The sequence below is a fragment of the Pagrus pagrus genome (assembly GCF_965226575.1).
Source record: "Pagrus pagrus genome assembly, chromosome: 22".
NCBI classification, from domain to species: Eukaryota; Metazoa; Chordata; class Actinopteri; order Spariformes; family Sparidae; genus Pagrus; species Pagrus pagrus.
This window is the reverse complement of record NC_140204.1, coordinates 9,358,193-9,371,034: the sequence shown is the minus strand read 5'-3', so window position 1 is coordinate 9,371,034 and position 12,842 is coordinate 9,358,193. Positions and strand designations below refer to the sequence as shown.

The window sequence follows — 12,842 nt, the reverse complement described above, 5'->3', positions numbered from 1 at the left end:
CTCTATCTTGGGGAATGAGGTGTTTAGGTTTAAAGTGAGTATGCATAGTAAATTGTTAACTCTGTATTGCAGCAGGAGAGTGTCAAGACAGCACGAGGTACTGTGAGAAGGTTCGACAGCTGGAGCTCTGTCCGCTGCCCCAGTTCAAGAGCCGCTGCTGTCATTCCTGCCGAAACACCTGAGGCCGGGACGCGAGTCGAGGGCAGTTAACAAGCTGGATAGGTCAGGGAAGATCCTCCGACAGCCAGCAGAGACTTGAAAGCTCTACGCCCCATCCTTACACTCACACCTGTCTCCAGTGATCAGTCTTGGATGGGGATACCTGAGTGTGGAGGAACGTTTGTGGCTGTGATCAACTCTCCTTAAAGATATCACGTGTGGGTTTGGGTTTGAAAGTTTTGAGAGGAGTTTCGTGTCTGTAAATGAAGGTTTCAGTTTTACTTCTTTTTTTCCTAAATCTGGAGTTCACTTCAACAGCTTTCCTAAATCATGTAAAAGCAGGATACAAGTAAGACTTGTTTCTGTGGTGAACAATAGAAACTCGTAGTCACTGCCTTGTTTCATAAAGGGGAACTCATACAGAAACGTTACACTGGTGAATAACAACCTCCACGTTGACGGTATCTGGTGTGGTTTCAGGGGTTTCCTTAAAAAAGTGGAACAATAGTGCTGCAACATCATTTTCTCTTTTAGCACCATCATGTGCAAAACAGGGTGCATAATATCATGCAGCTTATCTTACAATACACAATGATGCAATTAATATACTAAATGATTGACTTCATACCCAGGGATTTCTGGGTAAACCCCCGACCTTTGATAACCACTGGATAGTTGTGTGTTTGCCTTTATTGCAATGGTCTCCAAAACAATGCTGATAAATAGTGTTGATGCTAAATAAGCTTTTATTAATGAGATATGGATAAACTGAAATACAGCATAATGCTGTACATAAGTGGGTTACATGACAAAAGGCCTAATATTTGATAAATGATACACATTTGGTATCAGCCACCTGGGAAATAAATCATCATCTGTGCTGTCATTTTGGGTCATTTAGCACATGTTGACCGCAATGATTGGTCAAGTCATTTCAAAAGAAAATGAATCAGGATCGCAGGCGTTTAAAGGGTCACTATGTAGTTTTGGAGAAGAAATTCAAACTATTTAATATCAGTCAGTCAATGACTGATATTATGACTGTTTTCTGATTAAAATGTCTTCCCCATAACTTACGTAGTGCACCTTTAAAGTGGCTTCTTGGCTGAAGATGAAGACGTATCTCGCATGGGTTGCACTATGGAGGTGTATGACTGAAGCAAGTCAATTATTGAAATGAGACACTTATTTTGCACTCAACTCATCCAAGTCTTTGTTGAGAACATGGCTTGTGGAGTTTTTTTGTAAAGTTACATTGTTTATGTTTCGTGATTTTGGTATCTCTTAGAAAGATATTTGTTCAAATGTCCCTTTAACCACTTTGTGACGCTACGGCACGTTTAAACGTGAGGTGAGCACGATAGTTCCTCGCTGAGCTAATAAAGCTCAGTTCATCCTGTCCGCCAAAAATGTTTTTCTTTTTAATGTGACATTTTAGGACGACGGCAGACTTTTCATTTGACAGTTCTTATGTAAATCTTCTTCCTTGGACAGATTGCAGTGTTAAGCCAGACTCAGACCACTGGAGTTTTTCCCAAATTGTAGGGAAATGTGGTGTGTGCTGACGTTCAGTCCAGACTGTCTGGTATTTATAAGGGATTCACAGATTCTGTGTTTAAGGTGCAATGTGTAAGGTAGTTGATTATTGAGTCTCATTCCCAGGTCGTCAAACACAGACGCATTAAGTCTATATTTGACAACATGGAAATGAGACTCGCTTATTAAAACTCCTGTAGTGTGAGCCAGGCTTTAGTTGAACTTAAAATATGTAAGTATGACCTCTGTGTTATATTTGGATATTGGTTTAGATCATCATTACAGTACAATATTCACATTTCTGTGCCAGATAGACAGGGTTTGCACTTTTTTGAGATTGTCCTAGGTTTCACAATACGTCATCATCAAGTGCAACATGCAGTATACGTGCCTAAAGCAGGAGACTACTTGGCTTTTCATTAAGTTGTGATGATTTGATTTCATGAGAGGAAAACAATTAACATATTACTTATGCTCTTAAGTTATGTAGATATTTGTTTTGTCCTTTTAACTATTTATTTTCATGTGTGTTCTTGTGCATAGTTTTGTAAATAAATACAGTGGTGGGTTTTTAAGTATTCATTTCCCTACAGGTTTATTTGGTTATTTGATGTGCATGCAATGGGGACCCTCTGCTGGTGACTTGATGTGTTGCTCTCTGCTCATGCCTGGTTAATCATTAAATAAAATCAAAATACATTCCTTTTATAATCTGTTTGTTGTGGTTTTCTCTTTTGTTATGATTTTATTTTATTTTTTAATTACATTTTCTCATCAAAGTGCTCAAACTTGGTACAATTTCTGCCAAACCATTACACTAATCCATGAATTTCAACTTGGACAGTATAAAAGATACTGTGATGGGAGGTTCTGTTATGAACCAGACGACAGACAGCTGTGACTCAACCAGTTTTGTTCAAGGGGAAGGTGCTTCCTCTTTCTTTATTCACTGTGTGCTGTGCACACTTTCTGCTCAGGACAGGCACACACAGGAGCCCTCAAAATATGAGAGGAAATTCACTTTACGACATTGAGATACTACGATTCAAACTGGCACCAACGGCTGTTGTTATAAACAGCTGTTTATAACTGTACTTTATCTGATTTGTGCTGATTACTTCAGACCAGTTATGGTGGAAAAGGACTGTTGTAATTCTTGTTTGACAGCAATCAGGGTGCTGCGAGCTTCCCTCGTGGACGAGCTGGAAGGGAGGATCGACTCTCTGCTGGAAATCTTAGTAAGTCGGGACCTGTTCACTCGGGATGACCGCGAGGAGGTGTTGTGTCAGTTGGGGCCCCGGGCAAGAGTAAGGAAGGTGTTGGATATCTTGGAGTGTAAAGGCGAGGAAGCAGCTCAGACTTTTCTTTCAGTCAGCAGTCAACAAGAAGCACAGACGCAAATTCGGGGAGGTGGAGGTGGTGATGAAGATCAGCGTCAGTCCAAAGGTATGCAATCCAAACCACAAAGATGTTGTAAAGATATTTGGAATGACGATGTGAGTTAAACACTTGAAATGACATGAGGCTAATTGAAATGATTGAACTAATCTTATCTTTTGCAGAGTATAACAAAGTCAAACAAAAGCACAGGGACGTCCTCCGGCGCCGAAGTGAAGGCATGCTCTTCTACAACACTCGTCACGGAGAGAAAATCCTTTTTTCCGAACATTATGTCAATCTGTTGTTGGTCGACGGACACCAGGCCCTGGAGGTAAAAAGACATGAGATTCTGACATTTGGACAAAACCGACTGTCTTTTCAGCAGAAGTCGGTGGTCCACAGGAAAATTGCACCAGCTGAACTCTTTTCAAGCACAAGTGGAAACCGTCCAGTCAAGAAAGTTCTGGTGACAGGGGTGGCCGGTATCGGCAAAACCATCCTGGTGCAGAAGATGCTGTTTGATTTCGGGGGAAACCGGGACAATCTTGCATTTGACTTCATCATCCACATGACCTTCAGGGACTTGAATCTGATCGACAAGCCTACAAACCTCCGGGAGCTGGTCTTGCGTAAAAACAGGCACCTGGCTAAGGAGCTGGACAATATTTTAGCGAATGACGACAAACTGCTGATCATCTTGGACGGCTTCGACGAGTTCAGACACTACAGGAGCTGTGACGTAGACGTATTCGTGTCTGAGCCGGATGAAGACGCAGAGGTGGTGGAGGTCTTTGGGAGTCTGATGCAGGGCGAACTGCTGCCCAACGCTTCTGTCATGCTCACGAGTCGGCCTGCGGCTATCAACCACATCCCTGTTGGCTGCATCGACCGCTTTGTGCTCATCGCTGGCTTCTCCTTGACTGAAGTTCAAGACTTCTTCTTACGCTACTTCCAAGACGGAGCCCTCGCTGGGCGCATGTTCGCTGTCGTATCGGAGAATGAATTAATGCTGACACTCTGCTACATACCTGCATTCTGCTACATTGTGTGCTGCATCCTGAAAGAAAGCAAAGACCTCTGTGGAGAGAGCCCCAAGACCATGACGGATATTTACGTGCAGTATCTGGTGGCCTTGCTTCGCTCTCACACTCAAGCAAGAGCCGAAACACTTCTTCAAGAGCAAAAAGCACCGGCTGTCCAGCAGCTGTCCGATGTTGTTCTGAAGCTGGGCCGACTCGCCTTCCAGAAGCTGATGGAGCATCAAACACTGTTCTACAGCAGCGACCCAGATGTGGCAGCATTAGAGGGATGCAGCCTCGTGAGCACCTTCCTCGACAAGACGGTGGCACAAGAGCCCGGCTGCGTTGAAGAGGTCTACTCCTTTGCGCACCTTACTGTTCAAGAGTTCTTTGCTGCAGTTTATTGTGCAGTAACGAATCACCCTTTACCTGATGCGCTTCAGCACAGCGCAAGTCCAGGGGAGGGGTCCAACTACGGACATTTGGACCTTTTCAACCGTTTCCTGTCTGGAATCCTTTCAGAGCGCAATGCTCATCTTCTATCGAGGCAGGTAGGGCTGCGTTGCCATGAAGAAAAAGTAGACACCTATCGCCAGAAGCTCATCGGCGAACTTACAATGCTCTGTGAAAATGGGGCCCATATCTTAAACCACTTACACTGCCTGTTTGAGCAACAGGACCCCTCTTTGGCACTTGCTGTACAACCGGAGACACTGCGAGTTAATGTTAGCGATGAAACACTCTCCCAAATGGATTACAACACCATCAAATACTTCCTAGACCTCACAAAGGGCAAAATATCAGAGCTGGATCTGACAGGGACAGGAGTAAGCTACGAGGCACTTAGAGATATTCAGCCCCTGCTGCTCAGATGTGAGAGTCTTTGGTGAGTTTTAGGTCAAATCAGGTTTACATCATGTCATTTTGCAAAGTATCTATCAGTTTTCTTTGCTCTATCTTTGGTTTGTAAGGTTATTTATCCTAACCTTTACAGTTCGATGCATGTGTCACAGCACCATCAGGTTGAGGATGTGAGTAAGTAATGTGAGTCATGCTATAACTCCACTGTTTCATTTTGAAGGCTCGGAGAAAACAACCTCGATGTGGACGCAGTTCAGGTCATTGCTGATGTGCTGCAAGAGTCAGAAAGTATAGCCTACCTCGGGTAAGATTTTTTTTGTACGTATCAAAAAGATTACCACTACTAAGAAGATGTCAAAAGTACGATCACCAATCATTTGAGGGAATTCATTTCATACTTTCTGTTCCTCATTTTAGACTTGGATGGACAAACATTGGTGACAATGAACTGCTGGCTCTTACTAATGCCATACGGAAGAAACCAAATCTTCAACAGTTGTGGTAAGACATGTGTTATTGTGGTGCTTGAGTCACCTCATACATTATGAGGAAATGGAGGTCTTTCCATGCACATTATCGGTCTGAATCACAGATCACAGATCAAGTCACGGTGCAATATCTAAGACTAAAATTTGCAACAGGATGAGAAGAAACATCAGTGTTGGCGTCAAAGACATCTCTTAAACACAAACACTCCTCTGGGTAACCAAGCTAAAAAAGTGCAGTAGCCTTACCCTATGGATGAAACAAATTCTGTTCTGCAGGCACAAATTGGGGCACTAGAATCTGAATTTAAAAGATTTTAATAATTGAGCAGCAAGTACAGCTCGGGGATAGAGCCAGGCCCCTCTATCAACAATTCAGGGGATAGAGATGCTGAATATATTTTCATACTTGAAGGTTTAAAACTGTTCAGGACGTTACAGTGCTGTGTGCTCTCACAGGATGGAGGGGAACCGAGTGACCCAGAGTGGTTTGCTGTCCCTCACTGACTTGACCCCAGATCCTCTGACAAAAGTTGTGTGAGTAAAATACTCTTTTTAATAAGTAATTGTAATCCATATTTCAACGATTTAATTTTTCTTCTGTTGACTCTCTGTTCACACAGCGCCATCTGGAATGACCTGACTGACACAGAGTCCATGTGCACCAAAGAAAGCATAACTGTGAACTTCACAGATGACAACACGTGGGAAGAGTGGGGGGCCTGGGTCTTCAGAAGGTGTAAGGTCAGCAGCAATGAGAAGTTGGTGATGGTACTCCACAAAGTGTGCAACGTATCCGTCCACTGCCTAGAAGCCCAGTGGGCAAAGACCTTCTACAAGAAGCTATCGCAGCTCATCACCAGCAGGATCGAGTGCTGCACCGAGGACGACATGTGCAAGAAGCTCAAAAAGTTTGAGAGCATTTTGGACCCCTGACAGACAGAGATCTACACCAGCCTCAAGTTATAAGCTATAAAATATGGGTCAAACGTCTGTTGGATGCTTTGTGTGGAACAAACTGCCCACAAAAGTGTATCTTTGTGGCTTAAAGAGCTTTCACCCTTCACTTCACATTATGTAGGGGAATAATATACTGCATTCATCATCCTGTTAGTATGTCATAGTTTTGATACTGTTATTTTAGGTGTTGTTAACATTATTATTGCTATTAATTTATTTTTATTTATGTGTGATGCTGTTTGTATTGATTATGTATGTTTTTTGGGGGGGGGGGAAGGTAAATTTCAATAGAAATGTTGTTAAAAGAAGCAAAACCAAACAAAATCAACAATAAGATTTCTTCTTGCCTATGTACATGTTAATTGTGCATCTAAAATAGGCTTACATTTTAGGAAACATCAATACAGCTGATGAAAGCATCTGTCGCAAGTGGCAGTCCATGGTAAGTAGCGTGGGGAAGACAGTGATGTCTTGTTGAATCATTATCAACTGCATCTACACAAAAAAATGTAATCGCTGGCCCGTACGGGGATCGAACCCGCGACCTTGGCGTTATTAGCACCACGCTCTAACCAACTGAGCTAACCGGCCAGATGGCACATAGAAGTGCAACATGTAAGGAAAAAAAAGTCTCCTCAATCCTCCTATGTATGATAGTTTATCAGTCAGTGAAAGTGAAATAAGTTATCGTACGTTACTTTCTTTTCTTTGCAAACAGTCGAGGTAAATCTGTTATTATGAGGATCAGTTCCCTCTCTTCCACTTCCCCAAACACACAGATATCAAGACAAAAGAATAATCTGAAAAAGAAAAACCTATAAAAAGAAAAAAAAAGAAATGCCTAACGTTACTGGAAAAAGATAATAAAACTACAAACTGGCTGAGAGCCCGGATGTGGTGTTTTTCTCTTCCAAATAAAAGTACTACCCACGTCATGTGAAACTGTAAAACTATAACTATGTTTGACCAGACATTAATTTACATATTGACCAGGTTTACTACCAGTTTATTTAATAATTACCTATTTAAAATGTTTTTTTTTTACTGAGCTACTTTGTAATGCTGACGTGTTTTCCACTTTATCTGTAAATTGTATCTCCTCTTCGTGTGGAGCATTGTATTTCGTTCTTAAATATTTAACGCACTTTTACAAAATACGACCTGCTGTATTGTAAATTCTGCACAATTGTCAATAAAATGTTGAAACGCTTATGAATACGACGCATTTGTGACTTTTATTTTGGAGTGATTCACCGGAAGTTGTATAAATTGCTTGTGTCGATCGTGGTGTGACGACATCAATCTGCGACATCTTCCTCGACGAGCCGAAGCCGTTCGTATGAAGTTAGCCAGCAAGCTACTGTTTTCTGTTGTTTTTGTGCATGTTGAGCGTCAAACTGGACCGTCCCCTCGTCTCAAATTGGGTGAGGTTTTTAAATTATTGTTGCAGTTCAGTGTTAAGTGAAAGACCGGCGGGTTTTGAAATGCAGTGGGCTTTTTTAAAAAATGACTGCAGCATTTTTAAAAACGTCAGTACCCGCGAATTGACCTACTAACTTCAACAACTGTTTGCTAGCGTTACTGCTTGCTAATCTTAACAGGCACTGATAACTTATTTAATATGTGGTAAATGTGAAGCTACCATTTTTTTACTAACTAATCTTAATCTTACTTATTTGTTGACACTGTTCAAGGGGCGTGTTCACCATTGACTATGATTATGGCGTGAGGGCTCTTTCATTGAGCTAATAACTGTGAATTTGACCTTGTGTGAATCATAACCCTGTAACGCACCACACATAGTGTGAGTCAGTCAACTAACATGGCCTTTATATGAAAATGAACGTGAGTGGACGCAGTTATGAAGCTTATTCGTAAGTGTGCATGTTACTGACTTGTGTTGCAGTCTCAGCCACACGATGATTGACACGGAGAGGGGAGCTGGTGATGCTGGTACAGCAGAAGCCAGCAGCAAGAGCAAGGAGATGGAAAAGAAGAAGAGGTCTCGAGTCAAACAGCTGCTGTGCGACGTGAAGAAGCAAGTGGAGTTCTGGTTCGGAGACGTCAACCTCCACAAGGACCGCTTTCTGAGGAAACTCATCGATGACTCAGACGATGGATGTAAGGGGCTATCAATGGCAACAGTACACCACTACATTCATACAGGTTTTGACACCAAGACGTCGGATTTTGTCATAAATATTGCTCTAAAAGTGTTCTTCGTCTTAGATGTTGATATATCTGTGCTGGCGGACTTCAATCGCATGAAGAAGCTGACACCTGACACCAAGCTGATCGCGAGAGCACTGAGAAATTCAACTGTAGTTGAGGTACTGCGAAGTGAATCGTGTCGATCGTTTTATATGATTCATCAAACAATTATTTGAATATTTCTAGAGGTTGTACATGGCTTCAACCTAATGTCAAGTGAATGCAGCGGTCAAAAAATGTCTTCTAATGTTGTTTCAGGTTAACCTGGAGGGAAATAAAGTAAGGCGTCAGCATCCAATTGGAGATGTGCCAGCTAACGTCGAGAGCCGCACAGTCTATGTGGTAAAAAGAGTTTTATGTTCTTATTTTCATTTGATTTTTTTCTCAGAGTTTGCAGTCAACACTGAATTCATTATACCTCACGTTGGGGTGACTCACATACTCGTTTGCTGGTTATTTTGACACTGTATTCCTGCCAGATTGAAGAATTTTAAACCACAAAATAATCCATCGCTTTCTTTTTCTACAAGGAACTTTTGCCCAAGGATGTGACGCACAGCTGGATAGAGAGAGTGTTCTCAAAGTGCGGGAATGTAGTTTATGTCAGCATCCCCAGATACAAGTCGACTAATGACTCCAAGGGTTTTGCCTTCGTAGAGTTTGAGAAAATACAGGAAGCACAGAAAGCCATAGAGGTGATAACTGATGAATATTTCACTGGTGCCTTAAATTTATCTGAGTATTTGGTCATGTCCAGTGAAGGAAACTTATTGAAAATGTTGATATTTGAGACAGATGCTGAACAATCCCCCCGAAGATGCTCCCAGGAAACCAGGGGTTTTCCCCAAGACAAAAAGCGGGAAGCACCTTCATCTGCCAGATAATGCACCATCAGGTACAAAATGCATTTATTTCAAATCCCTGCTTCTCTATATCACCTATAAACATAATAATCCCTGACTCATGACGAATCTGATGCTGTAAAGATATCAAGAAAAAAAGCACTTAATATGAATTGTCGTGTCAATTCTCGCGTCTTGAACAACTGCAGGTGAAGAAGAGGAAAAGAAAAAACGAAAGAAGAAGAAAAAGAAGGAAGGTGCCACAGTGCAGGCTCCTGCTGAAGAAGCCAATGAGCAGGCGATGGAAGCAGAACCGTCGGAGCAAAAGAGGAAGCGCTCGGCAGCGGTGGAGTTTGACCCGGAGGTCGCCACCACTCAGAAGACACCTGGCAAAGTGTCAGAGAAAAAAAGGCGACGGTCGCATATGGCAGAGGGGTCCGAAAGTGATGTGCCATCTAAAATAAGGAAAACCAGTGAGAGTGAAGAAAAGGGGAACGATGAAACAGAGACCAGTAAGTGCTCACAGTATCTGATTCTCCATAATCCACAAATGAGAGAAGTGAATGCTCTTTTTTTGTCAGTGAAACAATGAGCTACTACTTTTGTTAACTGTGCTATTCCCCTTTTTTTTTTTTTTTTTAGATCCACCTGCTCAAAGCGACACAGAGAGAGGTGTTGAGGACGGGAAAGAAAACAGAGATGATTCAGCAGTAAAGGCAAAGAGGAAGAGAAACAAGAAACACAAGGAGAAGCTTAAAATCGGGGAGGAGGTCATCCCACTGCGGGTCCTATCAAAGTAAGATCCTTTTTTCATCACGTCACAACAGGAATGAATGAAGTAATTTAAAACCACGTCGGAACTAAAATTAGTTGAACACAATGACTGATGTCTTTCTTCCTCTTTCACATTAAGGACGGAGTGGCTTCAGTTGAAGGAGGAGTATATGACCTTGCAGAAGCGGAGTATGACGTCCCTGAAGAAGTGCATCAATAAGATTGATCACATGGAGCACAAGAGTCAAATGGAGACGGACAATGTTCCTCCTCAAGAAGAAATCAGTGAGTTTTGTCTCCGCCAATCCCAGAAATTTGAGTTCAGGGGCGCTCAGAGCAGATTGTTAAAATATGGAGAAGGAAAAGAACAGCTCATTGTCCTCTCATGTCACAAGGGAACCTGTTTTGACATTCCCCAGTGCAGGAAACAAATCGTATCGTATGTAGCCAAGTGTGGATGTTGACACCTTCAAGTTTCCAAGTACAATGAAAGTCTTGTGTCCTGGAATTTTAGCAAAAAATTCAGGTTCTTGTGGAAAAGAAGTCTAAATTTTTAAAAACTTTTCCAGAAATTTACCACGACTGTAACATTTCAGTGCTGAGCTGTTGCATTTTAAATGCAGTAAAATCAGTGAGGAGCTCACAGCTGTTGGTTAGAATAAATTAGAAAGATTGTTTAGATTCTGTGTTGTTTAATGCAATAATGTTGTTTTTGTTTGTTTGTTTTGAATGTTTTTAGTCATTACCCCTCTAGTGGAAAAGGATAAGAAAAGTGAGAAACCAGCTACCGTCGGCCCGCAGTTCACCAGTGGCGTCATCATGAAGATTACAGACAGCAAGCCGCTACCAGTGAGGAAGTTCATCAAAGTACAGTAGAACTCTTTTTCTCATTATCATCTGTATTTGATTATCAAATCATTTAAAAAGCTGCTTTTGTTATTCATTTTTTTAATTAATTTCCACGATCCTTTATAGGATATAATCATACTATTTTTTAACCGCGCTTGTTTGTTTATTATTTTGTGCAGGATGCTCTGTGCAAAGTGTCACGGGTGGTGTACATCGACATCTTGGAAGGAGACGCTGAGGGTTACATCCGCTTTCACAGCCCAGAGGAAGCTAAAGTCGTCAGTGACGCTCGAGCAGAGCTACAGAAGGAGCACAGCTGGAAGCTTGAGATTCTCTCAGGTATGATTCTTCTTTTATTTGAAGGCAGAGTTGTCCGTGCGTAGCTTGTGTGCAGCTCTAATGCTCTCCAGCTGAGGGGAGGATGTGGATGACTGAGATGGCACTTTCATTATTGATGATAATGGAAATAATTTATCGGTACAGGACCCATTAGTTTGTGTGATTTTTTTAAAGAAGGTTTCACAGTTACAAATACCACTCTAAAGGCTAAATAATTGTTAAATGTAATTTGAAAAATGATTGGATTTTTATTCAATGCCTTTCAAAGGTGACCACGAGCAAAGGTACTGGCAGAAGATCCTCGTAGACCGCCAAGTCAAGCTGAATCGTCCAAGGGAAAAGAAGCGGGGCACGGAGAAGGTGAGCTCGCCCTTTAAATTTTTAATTAGAAAAATACAGATACATACATGTTACTGTGCACAACAATCAATTATTGATCAGTTATTCTATTTTCAATAATGTAAACAAGAGGCTGTTGTTTGCTATCACATCTAATGTCGTGTCTCTCGTCACACTTCAGCTCATATCCAAAGCCGAAAAAATCATCATCGCCCGGGCCAAGGAGGCCCACAAGCACATCCGCTTCCAAGAAGACTGACGGCGGCGGAAAACCATATGTTTAACTGTGTGGACTCTGACTGAAGGGGGACAGTTGGTGTTGATTTGTACTCAGCTGGAAGAGAACTGAATAGAAACTTGTAAAGTGTAAACTAGTGAGAAATGTCCCCATGTTTTTCTTTTGCACTGGAGTCCCCGAGATAATATGGAGCGCTGCTATGAATTTAGACATTTTGGCGTCTGTTTTTTTTTTTTTTTTTTAAATTGAAAGCCTTTTTAGTTTTTAAAAATATTCTTTTTATGATGTAAATATGATTGATTTCAAAGTTCTCCCAGTCAAGATGTGGACAAGTCATGAAATTTACCGCTTGAAGGTATTTCCCTTTTTGTTGTTTTTTTTAAATAAAATGTCATTATTTGATAGTTCCAGGATTTATTGTGAAAATGTCTTTTCCTCACAGTAATAATAGGCAAATATCTTCAAATACTCACTCCTAAATATTTTCCTAGTTGCAAACACACCACTCATACACTTGAGGATGTACAGTATGTTTGGACCGACCACATTTCACTGTCTAACTGGATATAAATTGCCTTTAATATAGTGGATTACATAACACTCAATATGAGTTGTGCTTTGTAGTGTCAGTGAGATGCTTACTGGTATAAAAATAGCTGCCGTTGCATAATCTCAACTCCATTTATGGCTTTTATTGATGTGAATGTAAAATACCTGAGGTTATATGTGGCAGTAAAAGCGTTCCTTGAGGAATCCTTAGTTTCTGTTAGAAACCATGCAGCTGATGGTTTGGTGGGCCCAAGATGGCTCATCACAAATAATGGATATGGTTCATGAAACAGCAAAAAGG

At 41.4% G+C, this 12,842-nt stretch overlaps 3 protein-coding genes across 5 annotated transcripts in view; all 3 read left to right on the top strand.

Moving 5' to 3' along the window:
• LOC311251736 (ADAMTS-like protein 1) overlaps nucleotides 1-2,383 on the top strand; it is a 91,059-nt gene extending 88,676 nt beyond the window's left edge. For both annotated transcript variants that reach the window (XM_084344368.1, XM_084344369.1), the window contains one exon: nucleotides 73-2,383. In XM_084344368.1, coding sequence (XP_084200494.1) covers nucleotides 73-182 — 110 coding nt within the window. In that variant the 3' untranslated portion in view covers nucleotides 183-2,383. The remainder of the gene's footprint in view (nucleotides 1-72) is intronic.
• A 442-nt stretch (nucleotides 2,384-2,825) lies between these two features.
• Nucleotides 2,826-6,376, top strand: LOC311251261 (protein NLRC3-like; the record flags this gene model as incomplete). The annotated part of the gene is made up of 6 exons (XM_084343638.1): nucleotides 2,826-3,141; nucleotides 3,258-4,980; nucleotides 5,176-5,259; nucleotides 5,373-5,456; nucleotides 5,900-5,977; nucleotides 6,064-6,376. 6 exons carry the CDS (start codon nucleotides 2,826-2,828, stop codon nucleotides 6,374-6,376), a joined length of 2,598 nt encoding a protein of 865 aa, XP_084199764.1.
• A 1,326-nt stretch (nucleotides 6,377-7,702) lies between these two features.
• Nucleotides 7,703-12,405, top strand: larp7 (La ribonucleoprotein 7, transcriptional regulator). 2 transcript variants are annotated; one of them, XM_084344099.1, is made up of 13 exons: nucleotides 7,703-7,824; nucleotides 8,307-8,521; nucleotides 8,630-8,730; nucleotides 8,870-8,953; nucleotides 9,142-9,306; nucleotides 9,407-9,506; nucleotides 9,663-9,965; nucleotides 10,096-10,249; nucleotides 10,367-10,512; nucleotides 10,967-11,076; nucleotides 11,256-11,415; nucleotides 11,684-11,775; nucleotides 11,936-12,405. In XM_084344099.1, exons 2-13 carry the CDS (start codon nucleotides 8,320-8,322, stop codon nucleotides 12,011-12,013), a joined length of 1,695 nt encoding a protein of 564 aa, XP_084200225.1. In that variant the 5' UTR covers nucleotides 7,703-7,824; nucleotides 8,307-8,319; the 3' UTR covers nucleotides 12,014-12,405. The 2 variants fall into 2 exon arrangements, with proteins under 2 accessions (XP_084200225.1, XP_084200224.1); XM_084344098.1 differs by having other exon boundaries at nucleotides 10,967-11,094.
• The last annotated feature ends 437 nt before the right edge of the window (nucleotides 12,406-12,842 follow it).

Coding starts and splice junctions, on each gene's coding strand:
- larp7 (XM_084344098.1), top strand. CDS start 8,320: ATGATTGACACGGAGAGGGGAGCTGGTGATGCTGGTACAGCAGAAGCC. Junction 8,954..9,141: donor AGAGCCGCACAGTCTATGTG/GTAAAAAGAGTT, acceptor TTTTTCTACAAG/GAACTTTTGCCCAAGGATGT. Junction 9,507..9,662: donor GCCAGATAATGCACCATCAG/GTACAAAATGCA, acceptor GAACAACTGCAG/GTGAAGAAGAGGAAAAGAAA.